A 20112-nucleotide genomic window follows, 5' to 3' on the forward strand; every position below is an offset into this window, starting at 1 on the left:
TTTTTGCATTTTGAGCTTAAGGAAAAGATTTTTTTTTAAAATGTCAATAATCTTAGCCAGTGGTATCCATTCCGGAGTAAATGTTTTTTAAGTATGAAATGAGTCTATAGCCAGACAAGGTATCCCTTTTGTTCTTTTTGTTGCCACGAGCCGCTCCTAGAGCATGTGGGATGGTAGTCAAAGGAAAAGACGTTTCTTTGCTTTGTGTGGTATTGGGCCACCACTTGTTTTGCCCACATCTGCCTGCACACGCTGCTTGAGACCTCCCAGGCAACGAGAGAGTCTCTTTTCTCTTTGTTGTTTAACACAGGTCATCTTTTCCATAACCATCGTGGTGTTCAGCTCTTTGTTGGCTTGCAGCTGATCTCAGGCAGCTCTGCTTCTTTCTGGTGTTCCTTTGTTGTATGCTGGACAGGTCCTAACAGATGATCAAAGCAGAGAGAAGGGGGAAGGGTTATTTAAAATGTGGTTATTGCCTTTTCCAGGCTGCACTTGCCCGGGTTTTTTTAGTAGTTTTAAGTGTTGGGTTGTGTTCTGTTTTAATGTTAATCACCACGAGACACTCAAGTGTGACGAATGTTATATGCATTTAGAAGATGCCACTTGCAAAGAGGCTAGAAAGAGAGAGGAAAAATGCATGGCTTGCCATTCAAAGTGACATATTTGTGGAATGGGTGTAAACTAGCATAACTACCAGAAAAGATAAGTGAAGTACATTTCACTTCTCTGTGAGATGATCTGAATCCCTGAGACTTGGATGCCTGATGGAAACCAACAGACGCCGTCTTCAGCATCATTCACAGGACACTGCTCATTTACCGGATTCTGCCACCACGGTGAATCCGGGAAGCCGGGAGTAAAAGAACAGTGAAAAAAAACTGCCGAGACAAAACTCTCTCTTGTGGTGAAATAAGTGGCCAGTTGGAGGGAGGCTGTGTTTTTTTAGGGTGGCAGAACAGTTGGAAAAGTTGTTGGATTATTTTTGGCAGTGGCGTGTATATTATAGCTCTATCATTAGTGTTACTAAACTGACGGGTTGCATTGAAAGGGTTATTATTTTACTAGTACATTCTTGCAAAAATGCAGCGTACTGAGACCTACAGCACAGAACGCTTGTCTCTCGGGCTGTTTAACCTTGGACACATTCGCGTCATTGTCACCAGCCTGATGCTGAAACGTCCTCTTTGAATGAACTCTGCTGCAGAACGTGGGCAGCCAGCGCGTCTCGAGGGTGCTGGGATCAGCACAGAGAAGTGGGATGTGGCGTCTGTTGACTTCCCAAGTCAAAGACCCAGCAGCCTCGGTGGCACTGTTGTAGCCGCACCCCCCAGACGCAGGCGCACTCGAAGGCATTGCTTACCCCTGTAGATCAGCCCTTTGAGTCTAAAAAACAGCTGAAGTGTCTCTCCTGCCTGCGTGCCAGGAGCACAATCCCCTGCCAGGCGTGTGCAGAGTCCTGGCTGCCACCTCTCGCACGGCCCACGCCGGGCCCCTTCCAGCACGGCAGCCGCTCCCAGAGCCCTGCGGCATTCACGTACTGGGGGGTGAGGCCTGATCACATGTGCTTTGCTGCCTGGGACCTTATGTAATGGACCTCACAGGTAGGAGAGGCTCTTACCAGTCCCAGGAGGAGGGAGGAAGAGCACAGGTCACCGATGTGTGGTCACACCACTGCCGAGTGCAGGGCAGGCCTCCTCCCACAGTGGTTCGCCCTGGGTGCGGTGCTGTCCCGACCCATGGTGCTAGTTCAGGGAACTCAGGGATTGACCGCGGTTGCACTTGCTTGGTGCTTTGCACCATCCTAGCTTTTCAGCTGGACTGGCCCCTCCCTGTAGGACAGGTCTGGATCCAGGTCACAGGCTGGTTTCTAGTGGTAGCACCAGAAGGCATCACCTTCCCACATTGCCTTGCTTCTGCATCTGGCGAGACAGGAGGATGCTGGATAGGGGTCAGGAATCAGGAGTTGTGACAGAGAGGAGCCAGAAAGAGCCTCAGCCACTGGATAAGGCTGATCTGTGGCTGTGCTGCAAGGACTGCATCCATGAAAAACAGTGCAAGATGCACTGCAGGCAGCTCCTGGGCTGTAAAACCAGGGTAAAAGGCCCGGTGGAGAGAGCCCAGCAAGCAGGCTTCTCACCAGGGCAGCTGCCAGGCCCCGTTTCAACTCCTGCTCGCAGCTGGGGAGGTTTGCTTGAAAAGCTCATTTTTCTGGGTTGTTACTGAAACAGCTCCTTTTATTCCTGCAGCCAGGCCCAGCCAGAGCAGCAAGCAGACTCCGCCACGCAGTCAGACAGGTCTGATGGCACGCAGCATCCCCCCTCCGCTCAGCGTCTGGACGCAATAAAGACCTCCCTGGCCAGCGGTTTTCTATTCAGTTTACCCAGAGGTAAGCACAGGCGGAGCAACCGCGTCCAGAGAGACCAACAGCCCACCCGCGCCCGCCCACTTCAGATGGCGGTCAGCCCTGCTGTGCCAGAGGGAGGGCATCAGAAAAGGCTCCGGGCAGCGCCCTGGCCGGCTGCGGGAAAGGAGGCATCTCCCCAAGCCCCAGGAGTGGCCGGTCAGGGCTCCAGAGCAGGAAGCGCAGAAGACTTCATCACGCTCACTTTGCAACTGACCTGCTTTGTCTCCAGGTGCCTACTCGTTTACTACCCCCCAAGGTGGCCGGCGGTGCATTTATGGCTTATGGAGCGAGCAGTCACCTTTTCCGCTAAGTGCTTCCTAGTTTCACGGCACGTCCCCAGCTTCTGGCCACTAAGGTGCATCCGTTCTTCTAATGGCAGCGACTCCTGCGGGAGTCGCGGCTGCTAGAAAACGCTCACCACGCTCGCGGATGAGCTCCTAGAACTGACATGCTGGTGAGGACCCACGTGGCCAGAGCTTGCCAAGGGATGCCCCTGCATTGTGTGCCTAAGGCTGGCAGCTCAGCTGGCTTGGCATGCACTTGAAACACTTTCAGAGAGCAGGAGTCCAGTGACTGCTGAGCTTGGGAATGAAAGAATAGAAACAAACAGAGTAACTCTGTGGATGGCCCTCAGTGCCAGCAAGCACGTATGTGCTCCAGACATGGCTGTGCCAGCCAGCGCGACCTCTTGAGTGTAGCCACCTGTGTCATTTTGCACATCCCCGAATCCCAAACAGACACCTTCTTCCTGGCCAGCCTACCTCCTGCCACATGCCCAGCAGAAAGCTTTGCCACAGCGGGGGAAATACGGATCAGTTGCAAAGTTAGGGGGCAAAGGGGCAGGTGAGGAGGTTTCAACTGGGCATGAGTAGTTCAGTGCGGTGACCTTAGTACATTTACCCTGGTTGCATTTCAGACCAGTGAATCCCGCGTGAAACAGAACTAGAGAATCGCCTTGAATTGGCATGGCCAAGCTCTGCTTCCTTTCGAAGGAAATGTAAACAGAAGTCTATATGTAAACACAATAGGTTGGGGCTGTTATGGGCATGTTTCGATAGCGTCTGGATTTTGTTGTGCAGCCCTTTCTCAATAACATTTCTGCTGGAAAAAGCAAACCGTAGAGATGTTGCGAACCATCTGACTCCAATTTGAGTCGTCGGAGCACAGGGGGTTACTGGCTGCCTCGCAGATAGCCTGGCGATCCTGCTGCTCCCAGCTCCGTTCCTTACGTAGCGCACCAGGGCCAGGCAGCGTGCAGGAAAGGAAGCAGCCCCCAACCTCGCTGTAAGTCTGAACAAGATTGACTTTGGGCTGGTGAGGATTTTCTTCAGCAGTGAGACCAGCCTCTCCTTCCATCCTTCAATTTTGATTGCTGCACAGAGGATTGCTAACGTGGCTCTTGGCCTCCCTCTCTCCCTCCCCTTGCTTCAGGGACTTGAGGATCATTGCTCTCTGCAGAAACTCCCCCCACTTGGCATCTCCCACTAGTTTCTTGAATCCATCAAATCACCCACTGTTTAGCTCTTATCTGAGATAAGTTTCCTGACAAGATCCTGCGGGACCTCAGGATCCTGCAGCCTCTGGGAGGTTCAGTTAGCAAGGCCCGAAGCACCGGCCCACGCTCTTTTCACCCTCTGCGCTTGAGGCGGAGGGAGTCCGAGCACAAAGGGAAGGGCGCGTCAGCAGTAACTGCTCCTCTCCCGGGCAAGGAGAGGAACACGACGGGAAGTGGACTTGCCCCGTTTGTCCAGTCGGAGCATGCCTGCCGGACACGCAGCAGAGCCCGGGGCCAGCTGAAACATGTCAGGCAAACAGGGCAGTGAGACAGGGAGGAGCCTCTTTCAGTTCTGTTTATTCCCTGTCTCTGCTCATTAATGCTCCGTGGAGGAAACTCGGCATCTGCCCTTTGCTGAGATTTCAATCCTGGTGAATGCCTTTGCCATTCGCGGGATGCCTGCTGCTGGCTTGTTACCTGGCCTGCGGCTGAGCAAGCAGACGTGGGGGCGGGTACCTCACGAGGCCATGCTGGGGCCTTAATATTGTTCTTAGAGACGTGAAGAAATGTATTTCACGTGTTTGCACACCCAGACAGATGGATTTTTCTCCTGTTTGCTGAGCGGCCAGCGCTGGCGCGGGAGCTGCTAGTCAGAGACACTTGTGGAACTTGTTGCTCGCGGTTGTCTGAGGACAGGCAGTCCCAGCGCCGTGCCCGCGGCAGCCCTGGTAGGCAACCGCCCAGGGCCTCGAGGCTGCTGCAGAAATCACAGGGGATATTTTCCCCCAGGGAACACACAGCCCCCAGATGGTCTCTGCATTTCTAACCCCAAACAAGTGCTTCATAAATAATGTTCTACTAATAACGAATACCGAAGGAATTAATTAGAATCCCACTATTATTTCCCAGTGTTCCCACTTTATTAGGAACATTAATGCTGTTTGAATGAGCTGCTCTGGAGGCACATCTGGCTTACACATGAGCACCTGATGAGATCCGTACGATCCGTGCTCCCACAGCAGATGCCCCGCAAGGCCGCTGTTGTCGGCAGCTCGGCCTGCATTGGTGCCGTCCGCAGTAACGCTGGGTTTCTGTTCCGTTGTAGGTGCGCAGCGTGATGTCCATGCTGTACCACGCTCTGATCGTAGCTCTCTGGGTCGGTGCGCAGGCAGCACCGCAGCTGGAGGACAGTGCCCCATGGGGGTGTCCTGCAGGAGCCACCACGCCAGACACCCCCCGGACTAGAGCACAGCAGGGCCCCCCGCCTGCTCCGCACCCCCCCCCGAAGGCCGACCGCAGGGAAGCCGGGCCCACGGCCAACGTCACCGTGGATCCCAGGCTGTTCAGGAAGCGGCGGTTCCGATCCCCTCGCGTTCTGTTCAGCACGCAGCCCCCGCCCGTGTCGGGGGCCAGGCGCAGCACCGAGCCCGCGCACAGCACGCACCCCCACAACAGGACGATGCGAGCCAAGCGGATGGCCCACCCCGTGCTGCACCGCGGGGAGTTCTCGGTGTGTGACAGCGTCAGCATGTGGGTCGGGGACAAAACCACAGCCACTGACATCAAAGGCAAAGAGGTGACAGTGCTGGGAGAGGTGAACATTAACAACAATGTTTTCAAGCAGTACTTTTTTGAGACCAAGTGCAGGGACCCCAAGCCAGTCTCCAGTGGGTGCCGGGGGATCGATGCAAAGCATTGGAACTCCTACTGCACCACGACACACACCTTTGTCAAAGCGCTGACCATGGAAGGCAAGCAGGCTGCCTGGCGGTTCATCCGGATTGACACCGCCTGCGTGTGCGTGCTCAGCCGGAAATCAGGAAGACCCTGACACGGAACAAGCCTGGTGACCACATCCTCCCACCCCCTACCTCAGCCTGTAAATTATTTTAAGTTATAAGAATTGCATGGTATATTTATAGTTTATACATTAAAAAGAGATCCTCGTTATTTATTAAACATTTTGGGAAGCCCTCTGTGTGCTGTACACTTTGTTTAGTGCCATGACAAGCCCCTGGGAGATGCTCAGCTGAGTCCCAGCAGGCGTGGAGGTCTCTGCACATACCTGTACAGCCACCGAGATCAGCCAGTTCTGGGAAAAGGAAACATTTTGCAGCATTCACCTTTTTTCCACTCTCTCCTACATAAAAAGCTAGTTTTCCCAAGCAAAACCTGCTGTTCCACAGTGAAAAATTGTGATTTTGGGTCTCCAGATAAAATGTTTTTGTCCAATTTGTAAAAGCTTGGAAAAACCCACAGAGGAATTTCCAGCTAAACGAGATTTGACAAGTCAGCCCAGGGGACCCAATCCTGCCCCAGGGATCTTTCATGCCGAGTACAGTAGTTCTTTGTGCCACGGTGGAAATCTCAGAGTAAAACTCTCGGGGGAGCTGAGGAAGTTGCCAAATTAGTTTTTGCTCTGACACCAACCAGCCCGGAGCTCTGCTGGCACCTTTGTTGGCCAAGAGAACAAGGCAGTTGTGTTTTGATTCTACCCTGGTTATTGCTGCGGTGCCATGGAGTGATGGGCTCGTGAATTTTCCCATCAGAAATCTCTGCTTCTAGTGGCTTGTAACGTAGCTGTAAGATTTCACTTGGGGTGGGGACCTTGGCGATAGCATCTTGGGTGTGGGAGCGAATGTTTTTGTGCAGGATGAAAAAGGCGCTTGTGGCTGCACTTCGGTAAGAACAGTCCAAAAGCAGCTCGTGGTTTCCGTGCTCCCACCCCCCTTGCGAGTGCTCTGGTTTACAGACCTACGTGGTGTAGCCTCCGGCCTGAGGCCTCTCTTGGGCGTTCCAAGCCACGGTGCAGGGAGCAGAGTCTTTAAGCCTCCCCGTTGTTTCCTTTGGAAAAGCAGCCGGTCTCCATCCCAGAAATGACTTCAGCACAAATATCTGTAGGGTTGTAGCCTGGGGTCTCCCAGGCTCAGAAAGGTTCCCCCTTCCTGCCCTGCATCTCCTCCCCTGCAAATGCTGCTGCTTGGAGCCTCCCTTCCCTGTGCAGGCAGCAGAGGAGCAGCAGTTTCTAGTCTCTTGGAAATGAAATAATCCACGCATTTAATTATGTGCCAGTTCTCACTTATAACCACATGGATCTTTGCATTCCAGCCTGTTTCGAAGCGGGAAACAAGCAGCCCTAGACAAAAATATGCTTTGTGTTCAAATAATGCCTGTTGGGCGGGCAGTGGGAGGCACATACCAGGAACCCCGCCCTGCCCGTGCCAGCACTGCCTGGCTGCTCGCGCTCCGTCCGGCAGGAGTGTGTCCATGGTCCACGTGCTGCTTTCCACCCGCCTCTAGCGAGAGGTTGTGGGGCAGCTCAGCGCCGGCAGAGAGACATTTGCCCACCCAAGAGCAAAGTTAGAGGCAGCGGGTGCATGGAGAGCTGCGCTGGGCAGGGTTCGAGGCAGGGAGCGTCGAGTAGTTCTCATCTGCTCCGTCCCGATCCTTCTATTCTGATTTCATCTCTGCTCGGGGGGGTGGGGGGTGCAGGCTCCAGGGTGCTCCTGACCTGTCCTAGATCCTGGAGTGAGTGGACAGGCGCAGAAGTAGACCCTGAACACCTGCTGGGGTGGGGCGGGTGGGGACGGGGGGAAGATAGCAGCTGCAGAAGCAGCAAGGAAAAATCAGTGTCCCAAGGCAAAGATGTATTCGGTGCTGGAGCTCCTCCCCGCCCGTGCATTTGGGTTTAGACCTCTGCGGCGGAGCTTCGACACGGTGCCGGTGTGCCCTGCTGTGTTTTAGCCACATGCGTTACCGTAAGTTGGGGGCTTCAGGGAGAGGAGGAAGAAGTCTCTGCAAGTTCTGGCTCTGTCTGGTGCATCGAGACTCTGGCATTAGTTTACCACTGGACATAATGAAGCTTCGACTCGAACATTGTCTCAGGATTGTATTTGATAATTTGAAACATGTGCAGAACCTGGCGTCTCTTCAAAGAGTGCTGGAGCTCTGACATGGGCCTTTTGATTGCAAAGCAGTTGTAGGAGCTGGCATTCCTTTCCCATCCAGCCCCCTTACAGCTCTCAGCTACACCTTAAACCAAATCCTTGCCAAGGGCGAGATTGCTGCCAAACAATGCTCAGCCTGAGCGGCCTTATAGTTGATGATAAACTCTTTATGGGGTCATTATTATAAATCTGGACTTTGATCAAAATTTCTGCTAATAAAGTATGTATCTCTTCATTGCCGTGCTGCTCTGTAGCGTGGTACTGAGGTATTGCACTCAGCCGCCAGCCTGCTCCTTGTTCCCAGCAGAGGTTTGCATTCGGTTTCCTCGCTTCGTGCAGCCCCATCAGCAGTGATCTGCGCTGCGGCTGAAGTCCCTGCCTTACCAGGAGATGCCCCGAGGGGAGGGCAGGGCAGCGGGGCGGGGAGGGCTTCGTGCACCTGGATCCTGACACAGTTGTTCGCGCTGGTATTTGGAATTCCCGACTCGGGGCGGCCGCAGCCTGCGACGCGCAGGAATGCTGCGGCTACACATCGCCTCTCGTGCCTCTGCCAGACTCGCCCTGCCTGGTACAGGAGCAGCTGGGTGGGCAGGAGGGGGCACTTGCCTGGGGAGAAGGGGCAACAGCAGAGCCTCTCTTCATGGGGACGGAAACGTAAATATCGGCGCAAACGGGTGAATTCTGCCATGTGGCAGTGAAGGAGATGTGCAAAGGGAAGCGCGTGGACTTGCCAGCAGAAGGACTGCTCCATGTTTGCGTTTGTGCTTGCACCTAAATGCACTTGGCTGGGATCGCTAGCGCGGGCCCCGCACAGCGCTGATGTCACTGAAGCGGGGTTTCTGACGTTTCCCAGGGCAGCATTCGGTGATCTGTTCCGCTGTGCAGAAGGTAGCACGTTTACAATGTCATACTGAAAGAATGTGGTTTAAAAATAACCCCAATCCGAGTTGAATCTGGGCCCGCTGGCACCAGTCACTCGCATGCCCTCCTGCTGCCAGCGCTTCAGAAGAGCCGGCGCCAATCCAGCTCCAGAAGACACAGACACATCCGGGGAGTCACTGAAACGTGGGTGGCAACCTGCCTCGGGTTCACGTTAGTGGGTTTCTGCTGTCAGCAGCATGTGCAGGATTCGACGCACAAGCTGCCCCGCAGATTTCTGTCCTGCGGGAACCCGGGCGCGCACGCAGACCCTGGGCTGCAATCCAGCGGGGGAATTCAGCAGCTCCCTGACACGACCTGGGGAAGGCAGAGGCTGTGGGACAGCTCTCTCCCCTCTGGCTTATTCACACTGACCCACAGTAGGGCAAAGACAGGGACGGGGGAGGAAAAGGGGAGTCAGGTGGGAGGTGAAAGAAGGGCCCGTCTGTCTGTGTGAGCCAGTACAGCCATAGGAGAGGGGCAGGCTGCAGGTTGGCTCCAAGGTGCCTTTCAGCTGCAGACGGGCGCTCTGGGCCATGCGTTCTGCCAGCAGCAGGCCTGGCAGCCCACGGCCCCGCGGTCAGGCTCCAGCGCCCCCGGGCCATCGGGGCAGGCCCGCCCCGGGCACTCCCGGCAGAGCACGCAGCACGCTCCGTGGTACGGTCTGAAGCAAGAGCAGGATACTCGAGGCCTGATGCCAACTCCTGCTGGACTCGCCAACACTTCCCCGCAGCTGCAGATGTGCATGTAAGAGCGAGCATTCACATCTGGTGTCCAAATCAGAACGCCAAATGCAAATCAGAGAACTTTATGCAGATCTGTGACACTCCCAAGGGGCCTTTGGGCCCATAAACAATCAATAGATCTTGAGAAGTCTTAATTATAGCTTTTCGCCAGTGACAGCAATAATCCTGCTCCAGCACTGCTTATTATTATGTGAAGGGGCCTGCACCAACTGCTTGCGCAGCGGCGTGCTGAGATGTCAAAGGAAGAGCAGCCTGTTTAAGCATCAACATATGAGCGTGTGTTAATCTGCCTTGCTCTCGCTGCAGTGCTCAGCTCCTAACAGCGATACCGGCCTTGGCAGTGGACATTTCCTGGGGAACTGACGAGCCAGCGGGGCCTTCTCACCTAGCCCCTTTCTGCCTCATGGGACTCTTAGCTTTTGGGCTGATGCCACAAGGATGAGTAGAGGAGGGGCAACATCTAGTGGTCAGAAACTGGGGAGTAGTGGGGCTGGTGACCTGGGTGTGGACCGGGCAGGATTGCTACAGCTCAGCATCACCCAGGCTATGGCCTGGCTGCCCTTCCACAGTGGGAAATAAGAAAGCTGCCCGATACAGCCTGTGGCACTGCAGCACCCGGCCAGGGTTGTCCGGCTGCTACAGCTTGATGCCCTCTGGGCCCAGCCAGGCCAACACAAAGGGCGCAGCGGGAGCGGTAGAAGAGGCTGAATTTTATTTCCTGCCGCGGGAAGGAAGCACGGACCGTGTGGAGCAGGTTAACGTTATGGACTCTGCCATTGAGGTGCATGTGGCACTTAAAGCTTTGCCGCTCAGCTGAGTTTGGTGCCACTTTCTCAGCCATCCCTGAAGGGGCCAGGGGCCTAGGCTGTCTCGCAGCCCTTTCAGCGGACTGTGCTGCTGCAGCGGTTACTGTGTGAGTCCCGACTGAATCAGAAGAGGAAATTCATCACTGTGGGAGAGCATTGCAGGTAGGTAGTTTCACTCCCGGACATCTGCTGACAGGCCCATCCAGGCTGCCATTGTTTTTCTGGTGGATCAAGAGGAATATTCTGGGTTGGTTGTTAATGCCAGTGTCAGCTTTGCTTTGGCATACAGAATAACAGTGCCACACAGGAGCAGGTAATGCAATTAAACCTCTAGCGATGAGCTGGCGAAGAGGGCAAAGATTAAATTGGAGCTGAACAACTGCCAGCTAAGGACATTGGGAAATAAGACATAAAACTTTGGCATCCACTTTGCGTTCTGTGAGCAATTAACACGTCTGAGCTTGCCGCATCCTCTGGTTGCACAAGGTGCCAAGACCTAGTCACTGACATTCACACCGCAACAGCAAGATGCGAGGGACCATCGCGTTTGTCTGATCAAGCCGGTGCTCACAAGGAACAATCGTTGTGCGGACTCTGACTGTCTCTGTGGAAAGTGCTCGGACATTTTGTTCTGCTTCTAGCTGACACGAGCCCCTCCCCATAGTCCACAAGTGTGGGACATGAAAAGGCCTCTAAGTTATGTCACCAGTTCTCTTTGTGCCTCCGGCCAATCCAGCTGGAGGCCTCCTCAGGAAAACTGGCCATGGTCATCAGGACTTGTTGCTAGAACTGGAAGGTGTTTGTTTTCCCAGTTCTTTTGGTGCTGGCAGCACCCCAACATATGCGAGCAGGCTCTTCAGCCTCTCTCCCATGTCTTTTTGTTCGTTCCTGGAGGCCTTTGTGATACCTGCAGTGTGACGTGAGACGGGAACTCCGAGAAAGAGACGACTTGTTGGAAGGCGAGCAAGCAAAACGCTGGGAAGAGCAGGGGATCGCTTCAGAAACAACAGACAAAGCCACGTCAAGTCTCAGACCCCCGAAGGTGCAAAGCACTGCAAAAACACCGGCGTGTTCAAACCCTGCCTTCGTTTTCCCCTTTGGCTGGATGAAGTGTGCTAAGACACCCAGGAGCTCAGTTCTGTGGGTTATGGACTCTAAACCCCAAGTGTTGACCTCCAGAAAAAAATAAGTTTACCAGCTCCAGAAAGTACCGTAAACACCGGACAGAACAGATGGCCCACGCCGGGGGGGTCTTCCCTCAAGGACACCCCTCCTTCCCTGTGCTGGTAGCACGCTGCTCGCTCATCAGCTCAGTAGTAATACTTGTGGGACTTCTCTCCCCGCTCCCATGCGGTGTGCAGGGCCCAGTCTCACTCACCGGGCTCTGAGATGCTGCTTACTTGGGAAGCCTGTGAGGAACTCGGTTCTTCTCCCCAGTTCATTATTTGCCTTCTGTAAAAAGAAATCCCCAGATGGATTCAGCAGCATTTCCTTCAGCTGCTTGGCCTGGATGGAACGAGAGACATTTTCTATAGAAGCCACCTGCAACTTGGACCCTGGGTCTGATTTCTCATACAGGAGCAGCAAACCTCCAAAAATCACTCAAATCATCGCTTTATTTTCTGCTGCGTTACGTTTTTATTCAAATAGAAATGAAATAAAATAAACAGTTTCCAAAGGAAAGAGCTGGGCTTGTTCTGCTCCAGAACAATTTAATTAGTGATAAGATTTCCTGGGCTAAGCTTTCAACATTTAAAACTCCTTTGTGACACCTATAGCTTAAAGGCATAAAACATTATATGATTTTTAACAAGTTCTTCCTTTGCAAAATCCATCACTGTACCTGTCTATCAGTGCAATGCGGTGCATATAAATAAATCTTTCTTCCTTGTGAGCTGCTCTCAAAACAATTTCAGCAGCACAAGAGCAAGTAAACACAGGTCTGTACTTCATTAATCATGTACACCTTTTTACAGGCATGGTGCAAAAGTTAAATGTACAGCCTCAGTGTTAGTGGCGGGGGAGCTGGAGTTCAAGACCACGGGTTTTTGTATGCAGTGTTTACTAAGGCTGTCTGAAAGAAATGGTCTAATCTCGGAGACTAGCAATGCGCTCTTGCAGTTCCTTTGAAGACCCCACTCCGCCGGTGCCTCCCCGGGCTGTACACCACATTCCTGCGGAGTCTGCACTATGCTGGGGGTGAAGGGCTTGGTAAGACCTGGACACGTTACTTTCATTATTTTATCTCTACACGTCTAACCTCTCTGTCATGTCACGACTCTTGATTTGTGCGGGGAAGGGCTGGAGGGTTTGCAGCCTCATCCCTGGGAGAGGGGTTGAAGCTCTCCCTGTTTTGTCTCTATTGCAGAGATCACTGACAGGACTGGGAAGACAGCAGTCCTCCAAGCCAGCTCCGCTCAGCGTGAGCCAGCGGCAGAGTTAGCAGGTGGGGGCCCGTTTCACACATCTCCCTGGCGTTCCCCACCTCATCATTTCCTGTGAGAGGTAAGCTTTGCAAAATTATCCATGCAGGTTGGGTCCTTAAGATGTTTATCAGGGTTGTGGATACATCTGCAGAGCGAGTTAGGGAGCCCACGGCTTTTCTGCATGTTTGGGTGTGCAGCGGCTTGCTTGTTTCTATCATCTTGGTTTGCAACGTGAAGACTGACAGAGACTATGACTGTAACTTGAAAAGAAGCTGCCTGAGGCCAAGCCGGAGCAGCTCTGAGGCGGGCTGCGAACCACGCTGGAATTCTGAATGGAGCAAGGGGATCTTGTGCAAAATGGCCACGTCCACCCCGGGATTTCAGGAGAAGGAACAAACTGCACAAGCCAAGCCCGACCCGGGTGAGAGGCCCCGGAGCGCCGAGCACCACGGCCGATTGTGCCACGGGCCACGCGGCTCGTTTTCTGGGAGCTGCACAGCGGGCACGCCTGTCAAGTTGGCAGGGACTCGCCCTCTTGCCAGCACTGTGACTAATGAGTTTGCAGAACTTTTGAAGGCCCGCGGGTGGGTAATTACAGTTCTGATTGCTCAGCTCAGCTGGCGTCGGCACCTGGGCCACACCAGAAAGTTCTGCCGGCCGAACGCCCCAGCCCTGCAGCTGGTCACAGTTTCTTGGCCTTGCCCTGCTTATTTGGGGTTTTATTGCAGTGCAGAGGAAGTTCGGTGCCCCCACAAGACTCGGTTACAGGGCAGGAGTCACACACACCTCCGCACTACCTTCGTGCCCTGCACCTGTCCCACAGCGTCTCCAGCTCCTCGCTGAACTGGGCAGCCGAAATCAATGCTAGCAACGCCAGCCCGTCCCTGGCCGTGCTCTTCCAAGCTGCATCATCCCGCAGTGGTTACTCGCTCGGGGGAACTCCTGTCACTGCCTTTGGCTGCAGGGTTGGAGTTGCTGTGCACTTGATCTGGACCCACTCCTGACAAAACCCACTGGCTGCGATGTGGGGATAGCAAGGGCACGGGACTTGCATCTACAGCTGCCCCAAGCTATTTGGGCAAAACCTCCCTGCCAGAGTCTAGCGGCAGTCCGGGAATACAAGCTTGCACCTTCACATCCTGTCCACCCAACTGTTGCAGAGATGGTGACAGTCACCCCCTTAATGCACATAACACCTTTTTATTCAAGTGCTTTAACAAAGCAAAAGACAAATCCCACACATGGGACACTTTGCCCAGCAATGAAACACAACCAGGTCTTGGTGCAAAACCACAGCTTCCCTCCGTCACAGTTTGGTACAGGCAGGCAGGACCATCAGATCCTCTTGAATGCAGGGTGGCAAAAAACCACCATGTCCCCTGGAATTTCACCCAGACACTTTCAAGAAACCTGCTGGCACTGCTAGTGATAGGGCCCCAGTGTCACACCTCACAGGAAGGGGTTGGGGTGGCTGGATTGGTGGGACCGTCTGGAAGAGAATAGCACTTTCCTCATGCAAAAAGAGATCCCGAGACAGGATTTTAGATGCAGAAGTGACCTGAGCTCTGGGGCCTTGGAGCTGACACTTCAGAAGTCTGCTTCCTCTGGCCCTGGCTGCTGACTTTCCCTGGAATTTCCTCCATTCCCGTAAGCAGCAATAAGATCCATGTTGACAGCACGGAGGAGGGGACACGCATGAAGGGCATTATAGCATAGCGGAAAACAGCCTTTCTTTGGAAGCTGCACTTCCTTGCAGCAGCTCGTTTCACAAGAACAGAGTCTTGCCCGTGAGAGGTTCACCTCCTTCTTGCGTGCATAGTTTCACAGCAAGCCCTGCGGTTGGGCCCAAAGTCCTGGGAGAAGATATTTTGCTTCCCATCTCACATGCTGCTAACAGCTTCTGTAAGGATTGTTTTTACTGTCTCACTGTAGGACAAACTCCCTCACTTTTCTGCCCCAGTGGGAACATGTTTCTTGTAGTCTTCCCAGCCTTTGAAAAGTTGGCATTGAGCATTTCCTCAGTGAATCTGGTATTTTTTTATTGGTTTTGAGGATTTCCCACAGCTTTCTGGGAAAACTAAGAACAAGGGAGAGATCTCAGAGTCCCCGGTGTGTCTAGGTGCAGGGACAGCACCAGCTTGCTACCCGCCTGGCCCCGTGGAGGGGGACTGCTCTGAGCTCGCGCTTTGCTGAAAGCTGCAGCAACGAGCGGTTTTGGGGCCAGGCCTAGTGAGGTTTGGGGAACCCTGGATCGGAGGGTTAAATTTGGCCTCCCTGCAAAAAAACCCAAACAACCCCCCAAAAAACAAAACGCAGCGCTGAACTAAGTGGTGCCATTGCTGCGCCAAAGGCTCATGGCTCTTTTTTGTTTCCCAGACGTTGCCTTTGACAGCCTGGTGAAGTTCCCAAAGCATGTGTGCGGCAGCTGGAGGCGAGCACCATTTGCCTCAGGCCGGGCTGTCGGGAGCGGCCCACGATCGAAGCACGGCAGAAATGCCGTTCACAGGAGCGGCCTTTCCCCAGGGTCCGCCCGCTCCGGGGTCTCTCGCACCCGGCTGATCCGGCTGGGGGGATCCTGCCCGGCGCTGGCTCACGCTACACCTGGTTTGTGCACGTGCGGACAGGCTCAGGCTCCGGGGCACCTGTTCCCAACCACCACGCAGCTCTGCACGGAGACCCGCTGAGAGACGTTTGTGTCCGAGGGGCTGAGCCGGGAGGCGCCGAGAGCTGCTGTGCAGGGCCCACCGGAGCAGCCGCCCCCAGCCCACCAGAGGTGTGGGGCCAACGGGGTGCGGGCAGCCCCCTCGCGCCACACTTCCACGCCCATTTCAGCTGGTGCCAAGCCAGCAAAACACTGTGAAGCCTTGCCTTGTCCGAGGTGCTTTCCCTCGGCCAGCACGAGAGCACACGCCGCTCAGTCCCCTCTGCGGCCAGCTTGTCGTTCTTGTGCAAATTCATAGGGTCATGGAAGGACAGGGCCAGGAGGGACACCACAGAGGTCCCCTCTAGTTCAGTGGCACGAGAGCCCCCCGGCCAGGTGCTCGTGTAGCCCGCACGGGGATGCCCTTGCTGCACCACTGGGCTTTCACGCCCGAATACTTCTTGCAGTGGCTGGCGCGCTCAGTTCTTCCTGCAACCTGTGCTGTGGGGACAGGCCTGCCAGCTAGCTGCTCACAAACCAGTATTGCCCGTCACGACAAAGATTAACAGATGATTCATCCAACTGCAGAACCAATGGGAGAGAAAGCCATTATCTGCTCTTCCCACTACACTTATCTTAGTGTCATGGGTGCTCTGAAGGGCCTGCGCGTCTGCAGCATGCCAGCGGTCATACATGCGCTGTATTTTTCTTCCTTGAATCATCTTCTCATTTAATTGGGTTTTAAGCTGTTTGCACTGGAACGTCTCAGTCTCTAGGGACGACTGAAGCAGCCGAGCAAAGGAAAGAATGTGCAGAATCCCGGCTCTCTTGCTGGGGAGATCCATTCACCAATATATAAAAAGGCCTTTGGGATTGCTACATAATTTGGGGGTTTAGCCATATGCTAACCTAGACCCTCAGGGTTGCAAGTGCACAAAAGGCATGGTGTGCTGGTAACGATGCACAAAAGGACATCAACGTTGTGACTCGCAAGAGGAGTGCCAGGTCACCTTGGCCTCCCCGCGTGGACCTAGCACATCCTGCGCTATTATGCGGCTGCGTTGTGGAAACCATCCATTTAAGCGATCGGTTGGAGCGATCTGTCCACTTCAGCTTTGCCTTGGGTTGGTTTTTCTCACTTGCTTTAAAGAAAGAAAAAAGAAGTGGGGACAGTGCTGGCGCCCACGCGTCACCTGCCTATGACGACTCCACCAGACACTGACACTAGGTCTGGGCACTGTGGGGCCAGGTGCGCCTCAGGAAACAACCGTGGGACAGCAAACCCTCGGACTGGGCCTCTCTGCCTGACACAGTTAAGACAGGGGCTGGGAGCATGGGAGAGAGCAGTTGGCTGGGAGAATGAGGAAAGAGCAGGCTGTGTGTGCCAACAGATGATGCTCACTCATTTCCAACAGCACTTCTTACCCAGTTTTTTTCAGGCAAAGCCAGACCCCGCAACCAAGACAGCATCCAATCTGTGCCTCCAGTTTTAAACTCTAACTAGCTGCAGATTTAACCACAAAGAGGCCCCGACACCTTCCTGAAAGTGTGAAAAGCACATTCCCCTCTCAGGATAGCCTAGAAATTGGCCAGCTTTTAAACAAGCTCCCTAAGATGTCTCATGCTGCTGTGACCTGGGTTATGAGAAGCGTTAGCTCCACTGAGGGAAAGCAGTAAGGTCACAACAGGAAGGGCTCAGCCTCGCGATGTCTTCTCCAGTCCATCCGCTGCAACGCCTGGCTCGGGGAAGGGGTTCAAGCAGACCAGAGCGAATCATTTGCAAGAAGCCGCGTGACCTCCACTAACACCTTGCATCTTCACACCCAGGAAGGAGAAGAAGAGAAGGAAGGAAACTGAAGCCCTTTTTGTAAAAGAAACGTTCTACGGGGATTGATAGCAGGTGACGGGCAAAGCCTGCTGGGAGGACATGGGACGCTGACTGACTTGGTGGCTGCGCACGTTTGCTCCTCCGAACGACGGGAGACCGTCTGCTCTCAGTCACCCCCAGCGCAAGGCAGAGGAGCCAAACACAACAAACCCTACAAGGCTGTTCTGTGTCTTTGAAAGTTGCAGGGGAACAAACAACCTTGCTTTTATGAACCAAGGAAATAATTAACTGACAACAGGAGTCCAGAAGAGCCAGGTGCCACCAGCAGCATTTCCTGCTCTGCACGGGAGCTCCTCTTTCCCAGCAACTCAGCTCCAGTGTTGTATTGTCTCACACCACCAAAGGCATCTTTGGTATCGGTTCCATAAAAGGCAAACGAGACACAGCCCAGCTCAGAAATTCAGCTGCTTTCACACCCCAAACTTGCCAACATCGTCCTGTAGAAGCAAAGAAAGAGCCACCTGCAGCGGGCATGTCTGCATCACTGTGCCCCTGGCATCGCTGCCCGCTTCCGGGAACAACGGGAACAAGCCGCGGGGCTGGCGAGGAGCACCTCCGTGGACTGGAGCCGGCAGTGACAGGGTGGAAAAGGAGCCTCCCTCTTGTTCCCTTTGTGTCCAACAGCCACCCACCCTGGGGTGTGGCGTGGGGGTGGGGGGCCTTCCTTCAGCAAGGAAAGTACTTTTCAGAAAGGTACTTTTCGCCCACATTGTGAGCCCGCTCTGTGGGCGAGTCCTCAGCACCATTTCCCACAAAGCCTGAGCTGCTCAAGTGCAAAGGCATGTGAGCCCATGGGGTGGGCGCCGTATCTGGACCCTGCTAATCCTGCTGAAATCACTGGTCGCCCTGAGCATTGGCTCACAGAGACAAGCAGCAAACATTTGAAATGCTGGAAACGTGTGGCTCAGTTTTGAAGGTGAGAGCAACCTACGGTTCGTGTCTCTCTGTCCCAGGGGAAGGGTGTGGAGCTGCTCTGCACTCTCCAGCCTCCAAAGGAAAGTAACCCCAACAAACACACTTCCTTTTAGTTTTCTTGCTTCACTGCCTACCGAGCCACGGACGTCTCTCTAATTCTGTCTGGGTGAGAACGTATTTTTCACTTGTTAAAGCAGAGCGTGATTGGGTTTCTTGGAGCCCCAGCAAAGCTGCTGCATCCCGGGAGGATGGAGAGTATGCTTCTGGAGGGCCAGGGTGGGTCTCGGGGGTGCAGGTGGGACCTAAGCTTGCAGTGTCAGGAGACTGCGCGTCAGCCCGCGTGCCAGAGGCCGAGGGGAGCGGGGTGATGCAGTCCCCCGGAACAAGGGTGGTCCGGGATGCGGGGGTCCAAGCTGGCTGGCAGGGGTCCAGGTGGAGGAGCACGCTTGGGGCTGAAACCGCCCCGGCCAGGCCAAATCCAGTCACCAAGGTAACCGCCCGCTAGCAGCTGAAGGCACCAGGCCGGTCAACTCTTCCGGTTCCTCTAAAAAAGTATGTAAATGTAGGGTGCCCTGCGGGAGTTGAATCGTCCAGGCCCCGCCCAGTGGCTTGGGGTGCCAGGGTGGCCGATCGGCCCGATCCCCGCACGGGGGGCTCGACAGCGTTCCCATCCCCAGCTCCAGGAATTCCAAACAGAAACTCTTCGTAACCCAGAACGAGCAGCACCACTGACAAGAAACATGTGCGCCGGGCCAGACACATGGAACACATTTTATTTTGAGCAGCCAACTCCTCGGGATGTTTCTGAGGCTGAAGAGCAGAGCTCTGTACACCTTACTGCTGCAGACATGGCTGACTGCAGCTCCAGCTCTTGTGTTCCCATCTGCTCCCTGCCTTCCCCAACTGAGAGCACTACTGTTCTCAGCACACGCACCGCATCCTGGCGCTACCTGCAAAATGACAGCCCCAGCCCCACTGCCTCCTGAGCTGCACGGGGTGGAGAATGCCACGTGCTGTATTGAAGGGGATTGCTCTACTGGGGGTGAGCCCATTCACACGGCATCCAAGCCAGTAGGCAAAGGACAGAAGAAGGGAGATGATGAAATGCCAAATAATGACATGTTTTGGTTTTTAAATAATTCATTTTCTGCTGATTTTTCCTTATTTCTTTGTTTGTGTTTTGGAAGCCTAGGGTGCTGCAAAGGAAGGAAAAAAATAGCTCCATACATGACAATAGGGACGTTGCATAGAGCACTGGGCAACCAAAGTGTTAAGTAGCCCGTCCAGCAAATAGTGCAAGTCTCCAATGGAAAAAGTCTCCAGCAAGACCACAGGTTGAACTGCAAACTGTGTCCTGTAACGTTCCCCACACATAGTTAGTATTTGAATTATTCTATATATGTGATCATTTTACCAAATATTTAGCACCTATATAGCTGATACACACATAAATACATGATCTCCTGCAGCAGTGGTGCATTCATTTTCTATATAACTCATCAATAGTCCACAAGAATATGTACTTATTCATAGTGCCTTTCATCCAAAGATCTCAAAATTGTTTAGCAAAAATGTGCATTTCCCTTCCTCATTTTCCAGGTGAGGAAAAGTAGGTTCAACAAAACTCCCCAAGACCTCTGCTTAAACCACTGAAACCATGCTGCTTTTCCCCATCCACCAGTGAATCAGGTAGTCCCATTTGAACCAAACTTTCATGTCACCGTACCAGTACTTCTTCCATCACTAAGCGCAGCAGAGCAGAGAATGATTTTAATAAATTTGTGATGAAGTTCAGTTATTATGACCAGCAAAGAGCTGGCCGGGAAGAGCTTTGCTTTACTGCAGTTTCTTAGCTCCATCTCTGGAGAATTTTTCTGGGACTTTAGTGGATCGTGTTTTATCGTAATTAATTCCTTTGTGCCTTAC

The 20112-nt window shown here is 53.7% G+C and overlaps 1 protein-coding gene across 1 annotated transcript; it reads left to right on the plus strand.

Moving 5' to 3' along the window:
• Positions 1 to 1508: 1508 nt before the first annotated feature.
• Positions 1509 to 5875, plus strand: NGF (nerve growth factor). The gene is made up of 2 exons (XM_019546771.1): positions 1509 to 2386; positions 5005 to 5875. The coding sequence occupies exon 2, from the start codon at positions 5017 to 5019 to the stop codon at positions 5728 to 5730; it is 714 nt and encodes a 237-aa protein (XP_019402316.1). The 5' UTR covers positions 1509 to 2386; positions 5005 to 5016; the 3' UTR covers positions 5731 to 5875.
• The last annotated feature ends 14237 nt before the right edge of the window (positions 5876 to 20112 follow it).

This window comes from Crocodylus porosus, unplaced genomic scaffold (assembly GCF_001723895.1).
Source record: "Crocodylus porosus isolate Cpor-Errol unplaced genomic scaffold, CroPor_comp1, whole genome shotgun sequence".
NCBI lineage: Eukaryota > Metazoa > Chordata > Crocodylia > Crocodylidae > Crocodylus > Crocodylus porosus.

Coding starts and splice junctions, on each gene's coding strand:
- NGF (XM_019546771.1), top strand. CDS start 5,017: ATGTCCATGCTGTACCACGCTCTGATCGTAGCTCTCTGGGTCGGTGCG.